The 26070-nt window shown below is 33.2% G+C and overlaps 1 protein-coding gene across 2 annotated transcripts; it reads left to right on the forward strand.

The window, feature by feature from the left end:
• Positions 1 to 371: 371 nt before the first annotated feature.
• Positions 372 to 24637, forward strand: LOC129948822 (constitutive coactivator of PPAR-gamma-like protein 1). 2 transcript variants are annotated; one of them, XM_056059889.1, is made up of 9 exons: positions 372 to 1727; positions 9870 to 9962; positions 10027 to 10193; positions 10253 to 10366; positions 10441 to 11904; positions 11968 to 12259; positions 12343 to 12654; positions 12983 to 15694; positions 22443 to 24637. In XM_056059889.1, exons 1-8 carry the CDS (start codon positions 1622 to 1624, stop codon positions 13840 to 13842), a joined length of 3408 nt encoding a protein of 1135 aa, XP_055915864.1. In that variant the 5' UTR covers positions 372 to 1621; the 3' UTR covers positions 13843 to 15694; positions 22443 to 24637. The 2 variants fall into 2 exon arrangements, with proteins under 2 accessions (XP_055915864.1, XP_055915865.1); XM_056059890.1 differs by having other exon boundaries at positions 12989 to 15694.
• The last annotated feature ends 1433 nt before the right edge of the window (positions 24638 to 26070 follow it).

Raw genomic sequence — 26070 nt, forward strand, 5'->3', positions numbered from 1 at the left:
TGCTGCTAAAACAAGAAGACTTTATTGAGTATTAAGTGTTGGAATTCGAATTTCGAATAAAGTCCATTTTGCTATCTGTATTTGCACTCTATTTACTAACCTCTTATTATTTTCAAATTCTCTTTCCCTAACTTGGCTCGATTCAACACCCCTCCAATATAACCAAAAATGTCATCTTTTATGATAACTTCGTATGCTTCAATAGCATTAAAATAATTTTCTTTATAAACTCTCATACTCAATAAAATGACGCTGACTGTACGTACATGCAACTTGCCATTGCCAGTTCTACTACTTTCGTCTCTTTCATTACTCTTCTACTACACCTATTTATCGACGACCGACGACGACGGTGAAAAAGAAAATTTTTTAGTACACCCCGAAACATTTTCGCTATCGTCTGCATTGAATCTTCGGTTCGCAAAAATTTAACAAATTTCTTCATAAAATTTATTATGACCAAAGTGAAAATTATTAATTTAAAATTCTAAACTAAAAAACAAACAAAAATGATGTAAAATTGGTGTCAAACTTCTTTTTCTATTGATCGAATTAAGCTTCCAATTATCGTGTCTCTCTGTAAAGAAGAAAAAATAAAAAAGAGTCAAAGAATCAGAGCCAAAAGGAAAACTCCTAATTTTTCGTGAATTGAACATTTGCAAAAAGAGTACTCGCTGGTTTTTCTTTTTAATGTTATTAACTGTTTCGTCGTTAACTTTTTCCGACCAAATTTCTTTTTGTTCCTGAACTGAAACTCATAAATTGCTCCGAAAATCCCGTACGTGGTTGGATAATTTGTTCGTTCCTTTTGCCGACGACCGGAGGTGGAAAAATTGATTAATATTTTTTTTTTTAATTATTTTTCACTCAAGTCAAGGAAAAGAGAATAAATAAAGTTATTTTATTTCTCCTGTCCTATTGCTATCCATCATCTGTCGTATATCGTGTAGTGTTTGATCGTGTATCAGAGGGAGACAAGCACATAAGTTGCAATAATTATCGGACAGCAATGCAGTGCGCATAAGTGCAATAGAAACAGTGTGTGGTTGTGGTGTGCTCCAGTTAGTACCTAATTAGTTGCAAAGAGCCGGCAAATGGGTGGCGGTGTTGGCATGTAGTGCGACTGAGACAAACCTATTTAACGTCAACTGCTAAGTGCCAACTGAATGCGTGTGTCTGAAGAGATACAACATATAGAGTGTGCTCTTGTGTTCTAAATTTCACTCCAACAAGACAAGACGACGGGACAGACGGGCGACAAGAAAAGACGACGACAACGAGTGTTGTTTATTTTGTTTTTGATATTTCGTCGATTTCCTTGAAAAGAAGGAAGAAAGTAGAAATACAAAGAAAGGAAGGAATAGGAAAGAAATTCCTTTAGCCTATCCTCGTGTAAACTTCAACTGTCAGACAAAAAGGATTTTCTGTTCTAAAATATTGCAACCAACAAACAAAAATAAATAAATAAACTTTATATAAACATTTCTGTTCCACAAAATAAATTATTATTGTTTTGTGTGTTGTTTTTCGGTTCTTTGAATAAAATTGGAATTTTGTGAACTTTTGTTGTTTATTTTTTGTGTGTGGTTAACGAACAAGTAAAATAATACATCACAACATTATGATCGATCCGGCAGATTTGCAAACGTTTTTGTCGAAAGTCGAAGGGGGTGCGGTTGGTGTTGATCTTTTCAAAATTGGACAAAAACATCATGATGAACATCCACGTAAGTATATTCTCGACAACTTAAAACACACAATTCATTAGTTTTCTTTTTTTTTTGAAACACAGGTAGGTACAACCTCATATTCAATCCTTGCCATATTTTAAGACTTGGTCCTTAAAAAGTCTTGTATTTGCATCTAATAGGTAGGTATTATGAAATTGCATAGTGCACCACAAATCTCTGTGTTGTTTCCAAGTTATTTTCTGCGTTTTCTTTTTTGCTACATGAGTCGTCAACTAGAGTAGAGGACAAAATCTAGATAGGTGTACCTAACCTACCCAATATGTATATGTAGGTACCTACATTTATGAATAGTGCAAAACTGAAAACTGGAAAGAGTTAAGTATGTCAATCGAGCATACACCCGGTTTATTTGCATTTTTCTACAATAAAAAAAAATGAAAAATTCATATACCTACCAAATGATGGTCACGCAGAATTTTAAAACTGGAAATTCTTTAACAAGAAGAGAAATGAAAAATCAATAAATGCGATGTGGCGTTTGTGGCTATTGATGATGATGAGGTTTTTTTTTGATAAAATTATTATTATTATAAATGAAGGTTGAAGAAAAAGAGCTTTAAAAAGACCTTTACAAAGAGAATAGGTTAGATTTTTTTTTTTGAAAGAGGGGTGTATCTGATAGTATGAGTAAGGTACTTACGTACTTTTCTCCTGTCTCAAGCTTCAAGAATTTTTAGGACATAGACAAAATTAAAAAAAAGATTGGGTGATTAAAACATTCACAATTGAGATAAATATCGATACTCTTTCCATATGCACCTGCAGTCAAAATAATAGCAATTAGGAGAAAGACACTAAAAATGTTTAATATAATATTGCTAGTTTGCTGCAATACAGTCTTAACTCAAAAATCATCATTTTGGGATAAATGCAATTAAAAATAGGGTTTTAGAAAAAAGCATCTCGATTAGAATACAGTAAAAGACAATTCCATTTTTGTAAATAAAAAGAGATATAGTTAAAAAAGCTTACAAGATTTCTTTGCTAATTAGGTACGTACAGCGGTGGACTTTAATGAAATTATTCAACAGTTTTTATATATTTTTTCAGTCCCTGGCCATATTATTAGACGCACTGCAGAATTTGTATAATTATTAGATTATACGCAATATTTTTAACGTTCCCGAATGGAAAACCATACATTTTTATGCAAGATGGAGCTCCATGCCACACAACCCGGTCCATAATAACATATTTAAGGGAAGAAAACATCCCTCTGTTGGACTGGCCGGGAAACAGCCCTGATATGAACCCATTTGAAAGCGTGTGGGTGCTGATGAAAATGGAAGTAGCTAAAGATGCTTTCACTTCTTGAAAAAGTAATTCACGTTTGGAATCACCACCCACAAATGCAGTCAAATCATGCATTGACAGTATGCCACTCAGATTTGGGCTCTTATTAAAGCAATAGGAGGTTCAACAAAATATTGAAAAAAATTACAAAAAGAACTAAAAATATAAATTTAAAACAAATTCTATTATACCCCTATTACCATTGGCGAGTTAAATGAATTAACGTGTGAGTGTGAGAAATTTGCATTACCGTTGGCGAATTGAGAACCGTTGATTCGACTTTAATGTCATACATTTTTCGAAGATTGATCTCACACTATTGTCACTATCGAATACTCGTTGATTTGAACGTCATTCGTGTTATTATTTGTCGAACGTTCATATTGTGTGAGAAAAGGTCGAAGCTTATGTAAAAGAAATGTCGGAAAATAAAACAATGTAACTTCATATGTATATTCAAATCAAATCAAATGGGGTGGCGCAACAGTCCGTTGTGAACCAGGGCCTAGTGACTTACAACTCTCAACCATTCCTGTGTGCGAGTACTGTTGTCAGGAATGGAAGGGACCTACAATTTAAGGCCGAATCCGAACGGCTAGTTTTTTTTGAGAAAGCACTTTTTCATGACAAGAATTACTCTTGAAGGATTTGTCAATTCCTCGCAAGAGGCAGTACCCGCGAAAATTAATTTTTTAAATTAAGCTGTCACAGGCAGGGATTGAACCCAAGACCCCTTGCATGACAGTCCAACGCACTTTTTTTTATTTTTTTTTTTTTTAAATTCATTTTTATTAATTCATTCTTAAACCTATCTTAAAGCTAGACAAAAATTCATAAAACTAGCCTAATTATCCATAACTTACAACTAACTTAATGGTCCCATACGGACACTCTAAGCTAAACTATAACACTAATTACTAATGCCTTTCGGCCTTAAGATCTATTTTACTTCATTTAAATTTTATTTAATTTATTTTTGTATTTATTAGAAAATTTGAACAAAAAACTAATATCAATATCCTTTTTTTTATTTATTTTTACTTACAAACTACTTAAAATAAGGTCCTTAAATAAAACTTAAAACTAACTAAAACTACCTATTCTACCTATAAACTACTTAAAACTAGAACAACCACAGCAGCAAATTTAACTATCTAACATTTTTTTTCATATTTTGTTGTCTTTTTTTTTTTTTTTTTTTTTTTTATTTTTTTTTATTCCATGTTTTCTTTTTTTTTATTTTAATGTTTTTTTTTTTTTGTTCCAACGCACTAACCATCATGCCACGGGTACTACATATGTATATTGCATTTCTTTTATAAAATAACATGAATCAATGCATTTTTATTCAGCTGCAAGACAACTAATACAAATTTTGGTTCTTCAAATACAAATAATACAATTTTTGGTTCTTCAAAAAAAAAAACCAAAAGAAATATTGGGACGAATTTGCTACAACCCTTACTTACGTTCTCGTCTTTGGTACCAAGAACTCACTTAAGATTACTGTAGTTCTTTACAAATGAAACATGGCTCGATCCTCCATATCTAGGGTCACATAACGAATACACATTTTATGGTCACACGCCCTTAAAACTTGTATTGAAAAGCAAAAGCTACTCTAAAAAAAAAATTACTATCATTGTGTTTGAACTGTAATATCTTTTTCTGCTAAGATACTGATGACGCAACTAAATCGGAGCAACGATTCTTATAGGGGTTCCGTCAAAACATCCTATTACTCCTGGTAACCTGGCCGTTAAAAAAAAATAAACCGAGGGTTGTGACATTCCTAAGTCCAAAACTTTTCCTACGCTGCTCTGATGACTACCACTAGCAAAAAATCTAAGGGCAGAAGCTAATTTTAGTATAGCAGGATTAAGGAGGTGCTTGCATTTTTAAATTTGCCTTCAAATTGTTTATTACGAATGTTCAGTCGAATATATGATCTGAAACTTAAGAAATTGATTATAATTAAAAGAACTTCCAGTAGGTACAAAATATTTGTTCTACTTAAGTCAATAGTACATTAGGGAGTTCAAAGAAATTAGAGTTGTCTCGAATATTCTTGAGCAGTCGAAGCATTCTTACTTTTTTCTATAATTCCAAAAACAACCTATGTTGCTTATCATTTTGTTTTATTTTGTAATTTTGTATTGTAAGGTTTTAAGTAAGAATTAAAAATAAGAAATAAGAAAGGGTATTAGTAGTGAATACCCCTTCTTACGTTTATTTCTATTTCTCCTGAGCAAAGTATACTGATATAAACATGTTTAAATGGAAAAGTCATATTCCTTACTTTTCAAATGATTTTAATTGTTTCTAAAAGATGGATTTAGCACTAAATCGTGTAAAGCCCTAAAAAACAAACGACTAGAAAAAGAAAAAGTACTAGTATATAGAAAAGATGCTTGCACAAGCAGGGCTTAAAGACTGCGTTGCTAGAAAAAAACCACTTATTTCAACTAGGAGCATACAAAACGTTCAGAATTTGAAGAAGAATATCTGCAAAAAGTGTTAAAATTTTGGAGAAATGTTTAGTGGAACCTCGATATGGATCTGATAGCAAAGTCCATGTTGCGTAAGTCTTTATAAAAATCAAGGCGTCAACGTGATAGTTTGGGCAGCATAGTAAGAATATTTGGCGGGATGGATCAGCATCAATGCATAGGATTCCAAAAAAAAATGTCAATTTGTACGAATTATGGGCTGCAACTTAGAAAAGCCGGTATTCCATTCCGAAAATTGGATGTCAGTTTGCCTAGAAAAATTAAGGCAGTTTTGAAAAATTCGGAGTACCTACCAATTTATGTACTGGGGCCCTACTATGTAACTCGATTCTACTTTAGATTCTATTCGAAACTTATTTCCGATTCTGCTTTCAAATCGTACTACGTATGAAAGTACAATCGGACGCCGGTTATACCAACTTGTAAAAGTTTATACATGGATACTTTTAAATTTCGCGGGTCTGCAGATTCCGAAGGTAATTTTTTTTATTGTGTTGGTATAGATGTCCCTAAAGTATGATGCAATTTTCAGCTATATTCACTGTTTACTTTGTCTGTGGTAGTTGTTAAGGTCCGACGTTTTTTTTTAGTTCGGCGATTTTTGCTTGTTCAAACAATGTGACCAAAAAACAATCGCATGAACATCGCTCAGGAGCTGTTAAATGACGTCAACGATGATCCAAGTTTGCTTGAAAGTATCATAACCAGAGATGAAACATGTGTGTACGGTTGTGATATCGAAACCAAAGCATAATCGTCCACCTCTTATCCAACGTCACCAACGAAAAAATCACGTCAAGTTCGATCAAATGTGAAGGTTTTGATTACAGTTTTCTTCGATTATAATGGCAAAGTGCATTAAGAGATCTTACCACAAGGTCTTACGGTTAATAAGGAGTATTACCTTGAAGTCATGCGACGTGTGCAATCCGAAAAACGCTCAGATTTATAGAAAAACAATTCATGGCCTTTGCACTACGATAACGCACATGCTCACTCGTCGTGATGACTCGTTGATGGCCAAAAACAATACCGTAGTCATGCCCCAACCTTTATATCCACTAGAAATGGCTCCGTGCAACTTTATCCTGTTTCCAAAGTTAAAGAGACCCATGAAATGACGGTGTTTTTCCTCGATCGAAGAAATAAAGGCCGAATCGCTGACAATGGTCAAGGACATATCGTAAAGTGAATATCAAGAGTGCTTTGAAGATTGGAAAAAAACGCTGGCATAAGTGTATTATATCTGGGGGGACTACTTTGTAGGGAACCACATTGATGCAAACGAATAAATAAATATTTTTTGAAAAAAAAACGAAAATTCCGGGTACTTTTTGAACACACCTCGTATATGAATATGGTAAAATATTTGAACGCATTCTTAATGAAAAATATATGTACAATTTTGTTTTAGTTGTGTTAAGAACTATCGTCTTTCTAAAGACGGATTTATGTTCTTACTTAACACCATATCATCCGACGTGGCTACTCGCAGAAGACAAAATGCTGTTCCGATTATCATTGAGTTATCAGCAGCATTGATGTTTTTGTCAAAAGGAGGTTGCCAAAACCAAATCGGTATTGACAAGAACGCTGGACTTGCACGGCAAACCATGTCAAAAATACTTGGCTAAGTTTTGACTACAATTGAAAGAGTCATGTGGCCGCTGCTGATGAATTTTGAAATGAATGAGGAAGAGAAACGAAAGTCCAAACGCTATTTTTGTCAAAACTTACGAATTCCCGATGTAATTGGGGTGGTAGATGAAACTCATATTCAACTGATTCGCCCGGCTATGAGTGAGCATCACTTTCACTTTGACAAAAAAAAAACTTTGCTCTCAAACACATTTGATGTAGAGTGATTATTTTCGATATGCCTTGTTTTGAACTCTACTTTCGAGTTACGTAGCTCCTCATTTATTGGAAAGTTCTTAAGAATATAGTTGGCACTACTAGAACTATTCGGTTCTCGTTGGTTCGAAAGTAGTGAAATAGATAAATAGTTCCAATTTTTCGAATTCGAGCAATTTCATTGTAGAATCGAGTTAGGTAGAAAGGCCCTGAATTCTAAAATAGATCAGTTATCGTTTTCCTAAAACATTTTTCTAATAAATTGCTTATGTTCCTTTTTTTAAATTCCACCCATTTTTAATATTTAAATGTTTTAATTAATTATGCAACATAATGTCAATCAAGTGGCTGGGTCCGCAATATTGCAATTTGTCAATCTAATTTTCCAAGGTTTAGTTCTGGTTTTGGTCCTGTCCACCAAGAAGTCTAAAATCAAAATCGCAGCGTCACATTAGCCGAAAATCCATATACAAATACATTTCTTTAATTTCAATATAAAAAAGTCAATTCACATGGTTCTGTAACGCAAATAAAGAACCAGACACGCTTCCCAGTCTCATTTTCGAGGAAAAATGATACAATTATTATACAATCTCCACTAAATTTCAAAACTCTCAGAAATAAATGAATAGACACATTGATTTCTGAGAGTTTTCCGAGCCCCAATTTAGTTTGTTAACCTAGCCTCTGTTAAGCAAATGATCCAATTCAAGCGTCTCTAAGACCCAAACTACGAAAAGGTAACGAAGTGCCTTGAATTACTGAGTAAATTTAACTTTGTAAGCGAATCATCCGAGATCTTTGTTCAAAGGTCTCCTCTGAATAGAGTGAGAAAAATTGAGCTTTTGAAATCGATTGCAAGTTGATGTTCGTGATTTGTTAAAATAACCTGAATGAAAACACTAGAAAATTTAATTTAAAGTCTAACTATCCTATAATTTGTTATATTTTGTTGGGTTGGATGTTTAAAAAGTTTTCCATGCTGTTTTTCATAAGTTCTGAAGAAGCAACCACAACGGCTTAAAAGTTCCCTTTGGAGATGAAATAAGCTGAGTAGAAATCTTATTAACCCGAAACTACTCTTTTTAGCATTTTTGTTGTAAGGCTTCGGTTGTTATCTTGTTGAAAGATTCTAAATGTTATGTTTAGGTTAGGTCAAAGTGGCACCTTGAACGCTTTAAATCTAGTGCTGTCCAGAAGTCTTTCGTGACCTGACATGGTGATGTTGTTCCACCTGGTGTTTGCCTTCTTCATATCGTTTTGCATTAGCAACAATTTACAAGTAGCGATTGGTATGCCCGTGTGTGCCAAACGTGGTAGGATGGGCTGCACTGTGTCGTTCCTGGCGAGTTCATCTGCTTTACAGTTACCTGGAATGTCTCTATGGCCCGGCACCCAGCAAAGGTGAATATTAAACTGCTGCACCATCTTCATTACAGATGATCGACAGTTATTGACTGTTATAGAGTTTGTAGAGACAGTGTCCAGAGATTTTGTAGCGGCCTGACTATGTGAGAAAATACGGATATTAGATGTTGATATCAAGTTTTCTTTAAGCCAGGACAACACTTCTTTTATCGCCAATAGTTCCGCCTGGAACACACTACCATCAATGGGAAGGCGGAATGAGAGACTTAATGTCAATCGTTCAGAGTACACACCTCCACCAACCCCTTCTTTTTTTGAACATTTTAAAATGTTATGCTTTCCACATTCCACAGGAACCAAAGCCACCATGCAGATTAATGCTACTTTTCAGTGTCCATAGGATTATCTGCCGTTCCTTAATGAACCTATTAACATGACCTGACAAACTGCAATCTACTTGAAAAATGTGCTTCTAGCATTAAGGTTGATTATTTTCTATATTTTTCTGAAGGTTTCCACTCTGGAATTGCTCCATATGAACCTTGCTTTCATGGGCCCTCAGCACAAAGCCTCTATGTGTCTTTTGAATTTATGAATATTGAGAGCTTTCCTTCAGAAAACGAACTGAAAATGATAAGCCAGGCACTTCTGTGGAAAACAGTGTTCATACTTTTAGTATGAACTACATTAGCAATGAGATATTTTTCTGCTGGGTATTCCAATATGTTCTCGTATCAAAACTGAAGTTAAAGAATGCACCTAAAGCTCATATCTTATTTTGTACTCAATATGCTAGTTATAAAGACTATTCTGTTATAATTATGACCTCCACGCTTCACACATTCAATTATAATTCTATTATACTTTCTTCACCTTTCTACTTGGGTGCTAAATATCGAGCACATTAAATTCTCCCTAAAAACTACCTCCATAATGCTTTCGATTTTAAATGGAAAAACAGTTAGCAAAACTCGCATACAAAACTAATTTTAGACTAAAATCAAAAAGTTTCAAATACCTTTACTCCTCTGGATGATCTTAAAACACTTAGTAATAACATCTTGTTAATTTGTTTAACTTATTTCATTTGCAGCAAATATGAAAAACAACAAGCACAATGGAAACTTCCGTGTTGCCTTGGATATTGAAGACTGTTTGGACAGATTCTATGGAGGCTATTATTCTGGTAAACAATAATTCACCAAAATGTATGCTTACCTTGATTATTAACATTTGACTTTTTTTTTTAGATTGGGCCTGTGGTGGCCAGTGGAACAGGGCTTACCAGTTTGTACAACTCTTAGCCAGTGCCTTTCAACATTCTCATGTAGAGGTGATTGCATTTTTCGATGGAACGCTTAAGAAAAATAAAAAATGCTCCGCCGAATGTAATGATTTTCGTCAAAAAACAAATTCGGTAAATTTAACTTACTTAATTTTGTTTACTTAACTATGTTAAAATTCTTTATTCAAAAGGTTTTGAAGCACATTCGAATGATTGGAACACCACCTCCAAAAATCTGGTGGTTACCTCCTTCTGGCATTAAGACAGCATTGAGAAATGCTTTGAGAAGTGTACATATTCAAATTGTAAGAATATAATAGTTACAAAAATGAGAAGTAAGGTAGATATTTTATTTTTTATCTCTTCTTAATTATTCAAGGTACAAACAGTTAATGACCATACCATGGAACTTATTGAATATTTTCATGAACAAAAACTTGATGGCATTTTAGGCCTTCATCCCGATTATATTATAGCGAATACGACGCGCTACTTCAGCTCCCATGACCTGCGATTATCCTACAAGGGAGCCCTCGAGACCAAAGAGTTTATGATATCGAAGCTTTTGGCTTCGTTAAGCCTTACCGCCGATCATCTGCCTTTTGTTGCTGTCTTCTTGGGTGGTTATATCCTAATCGACGAAGCCAAATGTAAATTAATTTACGAACGTTTAAAGATCGATGCTAGTTTGGACTATGAGGGTCGGATTCGTAAGATTGCTGAAATAGTTCGCAATTCGCCTACAACAGACATCGATGAATTCATTAAGCATTTGAGTTTGGCTGAATTTGAGAAGGAAATCAAAGAGTCACTGGAATATTACCAACGAAAGGGTAAATTCTCAGCGAAGAAATACCAGGGTTCGAAGAAGCGCAATGAGCTTATTAAGCCAGTAGCTGTGACTGATCCACCAATGCCATTTGCCTCAGAAACTGCTGAAAATGACGAAGCAGCTAAGAAGATCTTAAGTGATGCTGTTGCTAAAGAAGACGAAGTCATCGAAGAAGGTTCTGCTTTGAGTGATAAGAGCAAAACTGAGGATAAGGAGAAATCAAGCTCAACAGCGGGAGCTACAGCAGCGGCCACCACAGCAAGTACGCCACCTGCTGCAGCTGCTTCAACAAATGGAGCAAAATCTCTGCAACCATTTGTATACACTCTCCCAGCTGAAGTGCTAAAAACCTCTCTAAATCGTCATCAACGTGGCATAATGGATGCAAGAATATATCAACTCCTCATAAAGAAGGAAATTATTCTTCCCCAAGTGCTGGAGGATGAGCAATATCGAGAGATTCCATCGGTGCATTTGTTCTATAGGCCAGCTCGGCAGATGATATACGCAATTTTGTTTAACTTGTACCACCAAAAGTACCTGTGTTCAAAGAGGAACGGCAACAATAACGACTCATCGGATAAATCTAACAAGAAGGAGAATAAGAAAGATAAGAAGGAAGCTGCTGCAGCTGCGGCTGGTCAAAAACCACCAGAAATTCAAGTTGCCGAATGGATCTGGTCTCCTCAGAATGAATATAAGAAGCCAGCCCTTGTGAGTGCAACTCCACTTCCCTGGGCTGTTCCGACGATTCAACGTTTGTGGTTTGGCATGGCATTCGATGATAAACAACGCCGCATGCGAGCGTTCTTGACAATCATGCGCTCAGACTCACCGCTGATGCTTAATCGTGGCTATGTCCCCCAACATATGCTAGTCATGGCCTGTGTGCTAAGATATATTGTGACCAGTCCTGATCGAAATATCCTGACTCGCCAGGAACTCGATGCATTCCTTGCGACAGCATTTTCTCAGCAATTGCCAATGGTTGAGAATACTCAAGAATTAATTGTAAGCGTCCAAAGAAGGGCAACATTTATTCAGTGATTATTTAATAATTTGTTCTTACTCTAGTTACCTGGTGTACATTTGCGAGGTGTGTATCTTGCAACATTATTTATGCAAGGTGTTGAAACTGCATCTTTGGCCAACGATGCCTGTGGAGTGCCTCTTCCATGGACTATGATCAATCCATGGCTATTTTTCGATGGCAAACTTTTCCATCTAAAGCTGAAGATGTCCACATATGTTTCGACAATTCGAGAGTTGTGTGATGACCATATTGAAATAGTGTTGAAAATCGAACGATTCCGTAAAGCTATTTTGGAGGATGTAGAACACTTTTTACTGCCTGCAGCTCATATGGGTATGTTGAGTTTTTAGAAAATCCAAATTTTTGTTTCTGAAATGTTAAACAAAAACCTTAAAATTTTTTTTCTTTAATCTTAGATCCAATGTACAGGCCAGGTTTACTGCCCCAACGAGCCTTATCACAACGTGCTCTCTCAATTCAGCAATTCAGTAAGAATTGTGTTGCAGCAGCAGCAGCCTCGCAATACCACCCTCTAACTGCCGCGGCCAATGCCAACAATGCGATCCTCTACAACACTCAATCACCATACTTCGCTCTCTCGTCTGCTCTTTTGGGTCGCGAAGCAGTAACCGGAGTAAATCCACCACCAAACAACGGAGGACGTAACCGTAATCAAATGGGCAATCGCAATGGGCCGAATCGCAAAGGCTATCAACTCAAAGTCGGAGGTTAGTATAATGTCGAGTGAAAAACGAAAAAAACTCAATCGAATTAGTTTTCCTAATTTTGCATTAACGCGTAGTTATTTTTGGTTTTTCTTATAATTTATTATTCAGATAATCATTTTTATTATTTTTATACCCCGAGACTTTTTGTTTTGTTGCACACCCCTTTTTTAATTCATCCTTTCACAAAGAAAAAAAAAAATATCCAAAAACATTTCCGAAAAAATAAAATAAAAATAAAATCATCCCAAAATCATTCTCAAAAGATTTGAACTGAATACAAAACAAAAAACCTCGAAACTGTTTGTTTGATTAATTTTGCGAATTGTAGGAATAGTTACAGGTTCATGGGCCGGTAACAATGCAGCCGCCGCAGCAGCTGCTTCCCGCTCACTATTCGGACCATTTGGTGGTAATGGCGGCGGTGGCAATCGCATGGTAGGTGGTGCTGGAAATCGTGTGGCTGCTCGCATTGCCATTGGAAATCGTGGAAAATTAAGCTTAAATGCCCGCCTCAATCGAAATTCAAATGTTGGCGGAGGAACTGTTGCAGCCGCTAACATGGCCAATCGCAGTTTATCACGCACTTTTGCCAACAAAGTAAATGCACGTAAAAGCAATCGCAATAAGCGAAAGGACAACCGTGTCAAGACTCAAACCAAAAACAAGAAAAACGATGATGCGGAAAAGAACGATGGCGACAAGGAGGGATCTGAGAAAGAAGCAACAACCACAACAGCATCCAAGGGAACAGAATCCAATGGTTCCACATCGCCAGACACTACAACTTCCGAAGACAAACCAGCTGTTGTTGTGGCAGTGGCTGCAAAAACCCGCTCCCCAATCACAATTAAAACCAAGAGTACCACCAGTACAGCCAATACCACATCTACAACGTCTACCACACCTACCACCCCTACAACCACCAAAACCTCATCACCTTCTTCATCTCCATTGCCATTAAATAACGCAGAGACCACTACAGTTGCTAAAGTAGACAAAGTCACAAAGATTGAGCCTCCATCATCGCCACCATCATCCACTGTGAACAAATCAAATAAAACCGCCACCGTCGCCGTCGCCAAGCTAAAATCATCGGCCCAAGAGGAGAAATCCATTGAAGCTGTTTTGGATCAAATTGGTTCTCTAACCATGAATGAGCCTGAACTCAAAAACGAACTAGTCGCTTAAGACAAATAAGTCTAAAACACTTATACAAAACAAAACAAAATAACGACAAAGAAAAAAGAAGTTAAATTTACTTTTGTTAAAGTTTAAGTGTGTTTTTATGTGTCAAAAAAAAAAATAGTATAATTAAAAAACAAACAACAAATAGATCGCGAAATTCCTAATCCTTCATCATGAAAAAGCTTTTCACAACACATAAACATGCAAACACTTCATTGTTATATATTTACTCTTTTTTAATTTAAATATATTTTTGCACATAAAGTGAATTTAGTTTTTTTAGTTCTTCCTTTGCGATGCCAATTTTAAATCAAAAAAAAAAACTAGTTAACCCCCCGTCCTTATCCCTTGTTCTAATTTGGTGAAAAATAAAAGCACACTATCCATGTATACACTCTCTCTCTTTTTCCTCTTAAAACCAACCCCCTAACCCTCCTCCAAAACGTAGAACTTATAAAAAAATTAAACTTATAAAAATAAAAAACTTTTTCAATTTAATCTGCCGACACATCTCAACCGTTAAAGTTCGTCCTTCCTGCCCCAATCGGATATAGCTTATTCAATGTGAGATCTAAAAATCTAAATCTTCAGTTTTAGAAGAAACACCAATTTTAAAATCGTGTAAATCTTAATCACAACAACAACAACTCCACAAAGCTTTTATTTCTTAGAACAACTAAATCCTTGCATGCAATTTAGCTTTCAATAAGAAGAAAACCGAAACAGAAAGGAAAGAAAACGGAAACGGCTACGACGGAAAGGATAATGACGGGCGTTATACAAAATTGGTCGGTGGATGGTGATGAACTTATGAATTATGTATGACTTATTAACTGCTAAAGCATTTCAAGCACTGATTCAGCTTTATCTAAGTGCAACGAGAGAGTAATTGATATCAAAATAAACAAAAATCTTTAAAACTTTAAAAATACATAAATATGATGTGCTTATATATGTTAAACTAAATTAATTAAAAAAAAGAAGAAAATAATAGAGGCAAATTATTCATGATTATTTATTTATTCATCGAATACAAAGAAATAAAAATCGGATGATTTTGAATTAAATTTGAAGTCCGGTGTATTTTCAAGGCTTACAAAGTCTAAGAAACAGAAAATATTTAAAAAAAAACGTTAGTTCGTACTGTTTTAAAAAAAAGTGAGTATTATTATAAGCGAATGATGATATAATTTATGTTTAATTTAACAAAGAAAAACAATGTAAAGAAAGATAATATTTCTTTTTGTTTTAAATGTAAAAGTAGTGTTTGAATACATTTTTTGTAATCTCATTAAATTTAATAATTAATTATTACATATTGTATGTAATTTAAAAAAAATGATTTTCTTTACAAAATACACACACACACGAACAGTTATAAAAATAATAATAGAAAAAAAAAATATTTTAATTAAATAAAATCCGTCGTGGGATACGAATTTATTGAAGAAAACAAACAAAAAAAAAATACAAAAAATTAAATAGACAAATGTATTTAAGTATTTCGCCTTATTTTGTGATAAAAACAATAAAACTATTTAAAACAATAAACAAAAAACTATGCAAATTATAACTAACAAAAAAAAAACTAAGTGAAAGATATACGAATGGAAAAATAAAGCGAAATTTGTGGCATTAAAGAAAGCAGAAATGAAAAACAAAGTTTAAAAATTAAAACAAATTAAATAATGTAATTCTTTAAATACAACAAAACGAAAAAATACAACAAAAAACTTCGATCGTTTCGAATTCTTGATTCTAAAACCGGACTTACTCTTTAAAAAAAAAACATATGTAAATCAACAATTTAATTCAGTCGAACGATTGATCCAGATTTGACGTCTCATTATGGATGGTAAGTTTATATATTTTTTGTATATAATCTTGTAATTAAATAAAATTAAATATTATTATTTTATGGAATATTATATGCTTTTAGAGAGTAGCATGCTCCTCGTGTGCTTGAGAACCAAAACTGATTTTATAGGATGAATTTCCTTTCTAATAATCTTAACATTTATAAGGCCTGAAAGTATCCTCCCTTTGTTTTGAAGAGTTATTCTTCAACGTTGGCAAATTCACTGCCTAAGCTTTTCCAATTCTACTCTACAGTGGATTGAAAATCAAAATTTTTCCAATCAGTCCATAAAATGACGGAGGCATCTCTCCTCTAGCTATCGTCATTTACGTTCGTTATTTTTAAGGCCAAGAAAACGCTTATCAATTTCATCAGCTTAAGAAATAGTATAAAAGTAAGAAAGTTTCTTAATGGTTGGCAGTATGTCTTTTCGTAACAATAGGTCCAGATATGATCTCAGTTTATTTCCACAAAACAGTGAAATAAGTCTTTAAATCGTTTTGGAGAAAGTAAGACTATTGTAATTGGTATTTCAAAGGTGCTACAGGGCTCCGTTTTGTCCCCAAAATCTTCCCTGTTTAGAAAAAATGATGACCTTAGAGGCTTGTAGTCCACTAAATTGTTTCGTTGACGACATTATCATAAAAATTTCATATTCGTTTTTAGATTCACAGCCAACGGAAGCGTGTAATAATTTCATGATTTTTGATAGCATTGTTCGATGGGGAATCATGAACCGTATTGAATTTAATTCTTCGAAAACTCCCTTAATTCATGTGCCTAGGTGGCACTTCTATCGAAAAGACTGATGTGTGCATCACAGCCAAAACCGTTTTCTCCACGAATTTAAAACTTGGTTTTTTAACTCCTTCCCACTTGGATACAATCTATAATTTATTTGTTCTGTGCAACTCTCATATTTAAGCAAATTTTCAATAACCCACTTAATTCTCTTAATTCGTTTGGACTAATTTCAACAGAAAGCTCTAAACAATTCGTATGATACTTTTAAACACTGTCGCAATATTTTATTCCTGAAATTATCTTATAACTGTTTTCGTAAAAATAGCTCTTGCTAAATAGCCTGTTGAATTTCTCCCCTTAAAGTCAACAGTTTACCTCTTAGCCAGTATCCCCTTTTAAATCGTGTCTCTCGCTTGTTAAAATATGTAATTTGTGACAACGATCATCATCATCATCATCGCTTTGACAACCTCCTGGCCTCGTTCAACAAGTCTCTATTTACGCCGATCACTAGCAGACTCATGCCATTAACTTGCTCACACTAAGGCTTGGTCCTGGTCTACTGCCTACCATAACTAGGTCTATCGACTATCAAACTTATTTGTTGTAACAATATCTACTTCCGAAATCGTCTTTCCTCACATAAAGAGCCAACTTTCCTTTCGAAAGCGTCTTAGAAGTTGGTCATATAATGTTTTCATTATTGTTACTAAATAAATATTTTTACCTTTTTGCTTGATAACAGAAATTTGTTATAATTGTACCATTACTGATACTCTACGTATTTATTTTCAATAGTGCTAAACTGACTCATTTTCCAAAAATGGCAATTTTTAGACCTCACGAAAGAAAACTCTTTGTTAGAAACCCAAACCTTACCAGAAAACCATGTCTTTAGCAGATTTTCAACTTGGGGTAAGTGCAGGGCCGGTCCCAGGCAAACTTGCGCCCTATGCAAGATTTGTAGAGAGCGTCCCTTTTTATATTTGTACACATAAACTAATACACAAGCATAAGCCTTTTCCACTTTACCCAGGAGGAAGACTTTCTTTGTGTTTATTTTTTATTGAGGTATCCCCAGTAGGCCTAAACAATAAACGTAAACGCAGCGATTAAATGAATGGGAAACGTTTAAACTTGGAAACTTATTTTTCTGGGCTTACATTTTGCAAATTCAGAAATGAGATCATCAAAGTCTAAAGAATTTAATAATTCCTTTTCAACTTGATACTACTCGTATATGTATCAAGCTGTTCAAATCTTGGTTGAATGGTTTGATCAAGCATTTTGAAAAAAAAATTAAATTTTTGTTTCGGGTCTAATATAGTTTCAGGACATTCATCAGCATAAAGTCTTTTTCTCCGTTGAGATCGCAATAATGAAGCTTCAGGAAACATATTTGGTATTTCTCTAGCGAACTGGCAATACGCTCCGTTAAATGAACATACCTACGGACGGACTTTACAGATATTTACAAGTTTTATTTATATTTTGGAAAATATCAAACCAAATTAGCAAGCAGCAAATAAATGTAAAATTCAAACATTTTTCTTCCTTAAGATTCTGCAATGTTTTTTTGCCTATAGATTTCCTATTTCTATAAGAGCTTCATATACTTCTTCAAAATTTGTTTTTAAAGGCCTCAATGCATCTAACCTGCTCTCCCATCTAGTCTTAGAAAGCGGTTTCCAAGTAAGACTTTGATTTGTTTTCTTATAAATATCCCACCTCGTTGTGGAACTTGAAAAAAAGTTATACAAACATTGAATTGTATCGAAAAATTTAACTGCATATAATGAGCACCGAGAAGCATCATTAACCACTAAATTTAAGGAATTCGAGCAACATGGAACAAAAAATGCTCTTGGTTCCAGGGTTCGAATTTGATTCTGAACACCCGCGTCTTTTCCTTTCATATTCGAACCATTATCATAATTTTGGCTTCTTCAGTTTTAAATTATTATTAAAATTCCATGTAATTCAAGGTTGTCTAAAATCAACTGAGTCAGTCACATTCAAGTCTTGTCTTGTCACAAAAATACGTCACTCTTATTAAAAATTGATTTATTTTATCTGAATTAATCAACAAAGCGAAAAAACAATTGAAACAATTTGTATTTTGCACCGGAATAGATAAAAATTAAAAGTAGCCGTTAAAACAGTCATTAACTTTAAGAAAAAACTGCCTGCGCAAGAACGATTTGACTCCACATAGATTCAACCCAACCCTTACTCTTACACAGATACAGTGTGCAATAAGAAAACCTGCACGCCATGACCCATAATGATAATAGTTTCGATACTCAGTGTGCAAAATAAAAAACTTGCACATCCATTGACCATTTGTAGGAGTGGTAGCACAGCAACCTACCTGGGCTTTTTTTTTGTAGATGAGAACTCACACACAGAGGTACGGTGCATAATACAAAACCTGCACGTTCTAGCTTATATGATTAAATAAGTATTTTGCGTTGTCATACTTTCTGTGTTAACTTTGGAACTCAGTGTGCAGGAAACAATCTTGCACATATGAAGTGGCAGAGAAGTTGGGTATCTCTTACAATACCTTTTGCCGTAGTTGTAGTGACCAGCGAGAAAGTGAAACGATAGTCCATTTTTCTGCAAATGTCTTGCTTTGGCAAACACTAGAACTTTGGAAAAGCATTCTTTGACGAACTTGATGAGCTATCTGAGACAAAGATTAGAGACCTAATCTTTTTTCTCAATGCGACAAAATGGCTCTAACATAATCGCTATGAAGCTTCTCTATAAATCTATCCCTTTCAATCACAGGTCAAACGCTAATTGGATCTCAGGCTAGGTTGCCTTGAGATCGCCATTTCTACCTACCTATGAGGTGGCAGGGAACTTTTTTGTGTTGAGATTTTTTCATTTTTTCTCTTGTACGAATAGAGTGAAATATTTGGAAATTAGGTAGGTAGGATTTTTAGTTCTGCGATATCTTGAGTTAAATTTTCATTGAATGCAACAAAGTTATGTTAGTTAGTGCAAGAGATAACTTAGGACAGTTGTGATGATGTTTTTTTGAGATAATTGTAAGAATGTTTGCGGTTAAAAAAATGGCAAATAGTGGTACGTATTTGTTTGCGCAAGATCAGATTAAATTTTCTTGCTCCTGGTAAAGCGCCCCCAGAATGTTGCGCCCTGTACATTTTCACATGTTGTACATATGCTTTGTCCGCCCCTGGGTAGGTGAAACCTTGTCTAAGCTTGACCTGAAGCCAAAAAAATAAAGATCTATTCAAAAATTATATTGCAGTACTCCAAGATTTAGTTTGAAAGTGACAAAAACATTTTGAGAAAAAAGCGGTGCATTATATTGTGATAAACAAATAACTGTGAAAAGTCATAACTGGTAAAACAGTACCGAAGGGAGCTACGTTCACTCAGTTAGGTTAACCCGGTTACCCTTTGTTGGGGACCAGGTCACTGCGACATTGAAGAAAATGAAAGAGCAAAAAAATTGGTCAAAAACGGATTAATGCTTCATCCGAGTCATATTGTTGATATAATCCAATTGACCAAGAATCTATGTCAAAATATTTCGAAGCAAAAACAACTAGGCAGGGTTCAATTATTCTTATGTTTAGGTATATTAAGACGAGGTGACGTGAAGAACACATTTCATTCTCTCTGACGATAATAGGAAAATACTTTTTCGACGACCTGTGTGAGGATTTAGGCTCCCTCAACCTAAATAATCTTCTACTTTCCTATTCCTAACCAAATCCATTTAATGGGGAGCTCAATGGATCCACATTGGTCCGAGTGAGAGTTTTTCGACCTACCATTGCATCAACACGTCAAACCTAACCTAACTGTTTAAGATTGTTCCACACAGAATAAATATGCATTTGTCTTACTTTCACCGCTGCGTTTCTGGATTTTGACAACAACTTTAAATTGTAAATCAAATATTTTTGTTACATTCATTTTTAAAATTCTGAAAATACTTACTTTTTATTTTCAGATCTGATGATTTTTAAAAGATGTATTCTTTTTTAATCTTGGGCTACAAAGTTCTACCGCTTTTTTTAAAGTCCTCTCTGTGCATCATGCTTTTATTTTCTGTATAACAAACATTTCTAAAGTCCATATCTCTGCTGGTTCTTAAAATATGAGGGACGTACAAAAGTATCGATGCACCCTCTCATTTACAGACATCTTCCTTAAAAAAATATTAATTTCGATTTTAGGGACCTTGAAACGTCTGGAAAAGTCAAGTTTTTTTTTAATTTGACAAACCGGACGGATTTCAATGGAAAGTTAATAAATTCCTTTCAGCACTTTTCACATTTTGAAGATAGAAAAAATGAATTACACTCCTTTAGTTAGTTCTATTTATAAAGCCAACTTATTTGCAAAGCAGTTCGCCGAAAATTACACCTCACCAGTCAGTGCCATAACTCCCCCAGTTCTTGAACGCCTAAATGATTCTATGGGCGCAATCTTTTTTCGTACTTGAACTGTGGCGAGGTTTTTTAAAGATCTCAACATTCATAAATCCGCTGGCCCAGATGGTATCCCCGCTAGTATTCTGAACAGGTGTTCTGCGTAAGCTTTTCCATCTATCCTATTCTTCTAGGCTCGTTCCGAGTAGTTGGAAAACTGCATTTGTTCAGCCAATCCCAAAAAAAGGCGAATGTTCTTCTTCCACAAATTACCGAACGATACCACTAACGTCCCTCCTTTCTAAGGTCATAAAAACGCTGATTAATTATCAGCTTAAGAAATATCTTGAGGACCGCAAGCTTTCGTTTTGGAGAAAGTATGTTTTTTATCGAAAATACGTGCTTTCATTATCGACTAATCCCTTCTTCGTTAGATTAGAAATTTTATTTTGAACCGTTCAATACAAGTTGTTTTGGGCGGATTCAAGTCTGCAACTCATAAAATAAATGCTGGTGTGCCCCAGGGCTCCGTTTTGTCTCCGACGCTCTTCCTCATTTTTATAAATGATCTCCTGTCTGATAACACTCTTACCTTTTCATATTCGTTTCCATACTCACAACCCTTCTCTTTGGATGTGGAACTGCAATATGTTTGGCTCATTAAATTCCGATCTACACAGCATTGTACAATGGGGAATAAAAAATCGTGTGGAATTTAATGCTTCGAAAACGCAATGCTGTTTTGTATCATTAAAGCGAGATAAACCCTCTTTGCCACTATCTATGAGTGGCACTTGCACTTGAGTGGATCTTGACATCCTCGGAATGTGCGTCAGCAACCACCTTTGTGGAGCGATCACATACGCGATGTTACCAAAAATGCCGCAAGATGCCTAGGTTTTTTGAGACTTTGCAATAAATTTTTCTCTCCGTCTGATTTGGCTACAATCTACAAAACCTATATACATGCGTCTGAAACTTGAATATAGCTCTCATCTCTGTCCTGGTGCTCCAGTAACTTATTTAAGCCTCTTGGACAATATTCAAAAAAGAGCTTATAAAATGATTGGTAACATTAACATCATCCACTCGTTTACGTCACTCGAACATCGACGCAAGGTTTCTTGCCTCACCCTTTTTTACCGTTATTTAACGGACTTTGCTCGAGTAAAAAAGCCAGTTTTAAACAATTTAACCGTAATACCCGCAGCTTCTAGGAATGCCCATCAGTTTACCCTTGAGCCCAACTTCGGCCGTATTATGAAGTTAAGAGATTCTTTTTTAGCCGTACAACGCGAATGTGAAATGCCTTGCCACGCTCTATCTTTCCCTGTCATTACAATGTTCAGAAGTTTAAAAACAATGTACACCGACACCTAATATCCAACCCTTCCCTCTTTTCCTAATGCTCACACTGTGTCTTTGGCATATTAAAGGTATATAAAACCCTTTTAGTGTTCGCTAATTATAAAAAAAAAACTTTTTTCACGATCTCTCTAAATGTTTACTTTTTTTATTCAAATCGAGGAACAATAATTTGAATTTCAAACATACTTATTACAATACTCACATAATCTTATATTTTTCAGGCTTTTGTAAGCTGTTCCAGCGACATTTCACTACCATCAATGCAAAAACACATAATGTGCCCTACTCAACAACTACGAAAACATTAATAAACAATTTCAACACGTTAATCCCACATAAGGTAATAATAAAAAACAACAACAACAACAAAAACAAAAGTGGTGAAAAAATACATAGTTAGTAAATTAAAAAAAATAAAAACTACTTGTATTAAACAACAAAAAATAAAAAGCAAAAGAAAAATACAATTTTTTATTTACAATTTACAAAATAAAAAAAATGCAAATCGTGTGAAAATTATTAAAACAAAACAACAACAAACAAAAAACCGAAAAACAATTAAAAGAAAATCTTTTTTATGATCTGTGATGTTATAAATGTATTTTTATATATATTTGTTAATTATATTGTTAAACAAAAAAAAAATGAAATCATATATATACCGCTATTATTATAAATATGAAAATAACAAAACAACAGCCGAGAAAAACAACAACAAAGTTATTTTCAACAAAAAAAATGAATACAAAATAAAAGTTAAACAACAGCGTAACGATATTTGCAATTACATTAAATGTAATTGTACGATTAAAGTTTTTATTAATATAAAAATTAAAATGTTATTAAACTATTTTATTAATATATAAAAAAAAAGAAATCTAATAAGAGAATTAAGATCTGAAAGAAAAAAATAAATAAATAATATATTTATATATAAAATAAATAATTAAACAAAAAAAAAAAAAAACAAATACAAAAATATTAATATTTATTATATATATTCTTTATATAGAAATATATAGAGAACGAAATGAAACGAGAGGAATGAAGTAAATTATCTTATATTCAAGCATAGTAGATAAATAAAACAGCAAAATGTTGAATTTAATTCAAGAAAAACAAACAAACAAACAAAAAAACAAGGAATCAAAGAAAGAAAACTTAAAGTTTGTTAGGAAACATAAGATCGAATCTTAACATGTATGACTGCATCTGCCCAAAAATTTATAAAACAAAACTACAAAATGATTAAAAAAACATCAAGTTTTAAGTAAAATCGAAACAAAAATATGGTATGAAATGAAAAGAATCAAAGAAATGAATAAAAAGCCATATATTTCACAAAAAAACAAAATAAATATAAAATCAAATAAGCAAAAGTAAAAAAGCAACCGCTAAACCCAATATAGCAACAGCTTATCCAAATATCCAAAAGGATTTTGATTCAAAATAGAAAACAAAATTAAAAAAATGTGTAAATGATTTAAGTTTATATACAAAACAAAATTCAAATTCAATGAAAAATTTAGAAAAACAAAACAAAAAATCAACCTTTTTCTCTCTCCAGACAAAACCAAAACAAAATAAAAGAAAAATCAAATCAAGTTTTTGAAAGTAAAACCGTGTAATAGAATCACTAACAACGTTTTTTCACAAACGAATATTGAAACACTTATTAATTATTATTATAATCTATAAAATGCAAAACTTTAAACAAAAACAAAAAGAAAAAAAAATTATTAACATTTAACGTAAAAAATAAGTTTTTAATTTTATTTACATTTATTTCAAACAAAGCAGCACACACAGAATTTAAGAAGAAAACAAAAAGGTATAATACAAAAATCGTCGCCCCTTAAAATCGTAATAAAAGAAAATACTTATTCGCGTATTTAAGGTTAGAAGTAAAGCCTGTAGTTACACAATTTTAAAAATAACAAAAAGTATATTAAATACTATATACATATATTCATTATGTATATACAGAGTGAATTATCAGAAAAAAAAAGAAAAAACTCATTTATGTCGGATGCTAATTTGTTTTATTTTATATTTAATAATAAATGTTATATAAAATTCAGGAACAACAATTTTGTTTTACATTTAGTTTATTGTTTGCGATATAAAACTATTAAACTTCAATTTTTATAGGTATATAAATACAAAAATGTTTTGTATAACCTTTGAACTCACCAGGCATGCAAACAAAAAAAAACAAAACTTCTCAATAAAACTTATAATTATTAGAATATACAATAATGTTACAAAGAAAAGAAACAAAAAACAAAAACTATTAAAAGGCATTCTTGACGGCCACTTTATAAAACAAGTAAAGTAAATTTATTCCGCAGTGAACTTAAACCAATTTTTTGTTTTGAAAAACTAAAGATTTGTATATATGGTAAATTTTATAAAACATTTATTTTTCTTAATTTAAGTGCATGAAATAACTTAAAGAGAAAATATTGTATATTGATGGACATTTTAACAAAAATTAGAATCATAATGAGGGAATTTGTAATTTTCAGTTTTTGTTTATCTTAAGTAAATAACTTCTTACGAAATAAAAACAATAATGATTTAAAAAAAAGACATAGTTGAATGAAAAAAAAAGAAGAAAAGTCTTGAAAAGTTATACTCACGAGGCGGTAATCACTTTAGAATCACCAACATCAAGAAAACACTAATAACACTGGTCAACAAGGATTCATAAATGGAAATTGAGTTTTCCATGACCTTAGTTCGAATCTGACTTCAAAATCAATCTCTCACTATACATATGTCATTGAGATGTAACCTTTTAAAATTAAAAAAAAAGTATATACATAAGGTTTTTTAAAGCGAAGTAGTTTTTTTTTGTGATGATTATCGAAATCTTTATCTTCAATACTCCGTTTGAATATTTTCAGTATCTTATTTATTTTTAATTTCATTAGATGTTAGATGTTCTTTTGAATTCATGTTTTTGTTCTCATAACGTATTTATTGTCTCAAAAAGTTTATCACATCAAGTTTTTAAAATAATAAAATGACACAAAATATCAAAATAAATTTTTTTTGTTGAAAACGAGTATTTTTAGAATCGGCTAAGGAGATTGTTAATAGTCAAAATAATCGAATTTGATCTGTGTAAGTTGATAATCAAATTGATACCTAAAAAGCTGTCACTAGAAAAATTTGGTAGTCATTTTCCTACAAAAATGCTGTTTCTGAAAAGAGCTACCAGACGCTTACATAAAACGAATGGAAAATTTGTTCAGTTTCCTTTTTTAGGTTCAAAAACACATTCTTGTGACCGACAAAACTTACGTAATTCAAAAAAAAAAACACAAGAAAAGTAAGAATGTTATTTGAACACAGCCAATTTGATACTTTTATTTAGATATTTTATAGGAATCATTTTAAAATTACACCAAAGCAACAATAAATTGTGACAATTATAATCTGAAATTGTTCAATCGAATTGAATTGAGTTGAATCATCTTACACAGAGGGAATGAAAATGATAGTCAAATTTGACCATCAAAAATATGATAGCCAATTATTATTACCTTAGCCGATTCCACCAGAGGACAAGAAAACCATTTGTTTATTCCTTCAAACATAAATCTTAAATTTCTTGAACGGTAGAATTATTTTAAAGAACACTTCGGAAAACATAAACCTAGTATATCATTTTAGTATCTTACTAAGTTTTTGGAAATTCTCATTATTTATGAGTCTGCTTGATTCTTTATGAAGTTTAGAACAAATACTTTCATATTTTTAATGTTTTGCACCTAATTTTTAGCGCTGATTTCTAATCCTAACTTTAATTTTAAATATTTGTTTAAGTCTTTAAAATACTCG

The sequence above is a fragment of the Eupeodes corollae genome, chromosome 3 (assembly GCF_945859685.1).
Source record: "Eupeodes corollae chromosome 3, idEupCoro1.1, whole genome shotgun sequence".
In the NCBI taxonomy this organism is placed as follows: domain Eukaryota; kingdom Metazoa; phylum Arthropoda; class Insecta; order Diptera; family Syrphidae; genus Eupeodes; species Eupeodes corollae.

Coding starts and splice junctions, on each gene's coding strand:
- LOC129948822 (XM_056059889.1), top strand. CDS start 1,622: ATGATCGATCCGGCAGATTTGCAAACGTTTTTGTCGAAAGTCGAAGGG. Junction 1,728..9,869: donor ACATCATGATGAACATCCAC/GTAAGTATATTC, acceptor TTTCATTTGCAG/CAAATATGAAAAACAACAAG. Junction 12,655..12,982: donor CTATCAACTCAAAGTCGGAG/GTTAGTATAATG, acceptor TGCGAATTGTAG/GAATAGTTACAGGTTCATGG.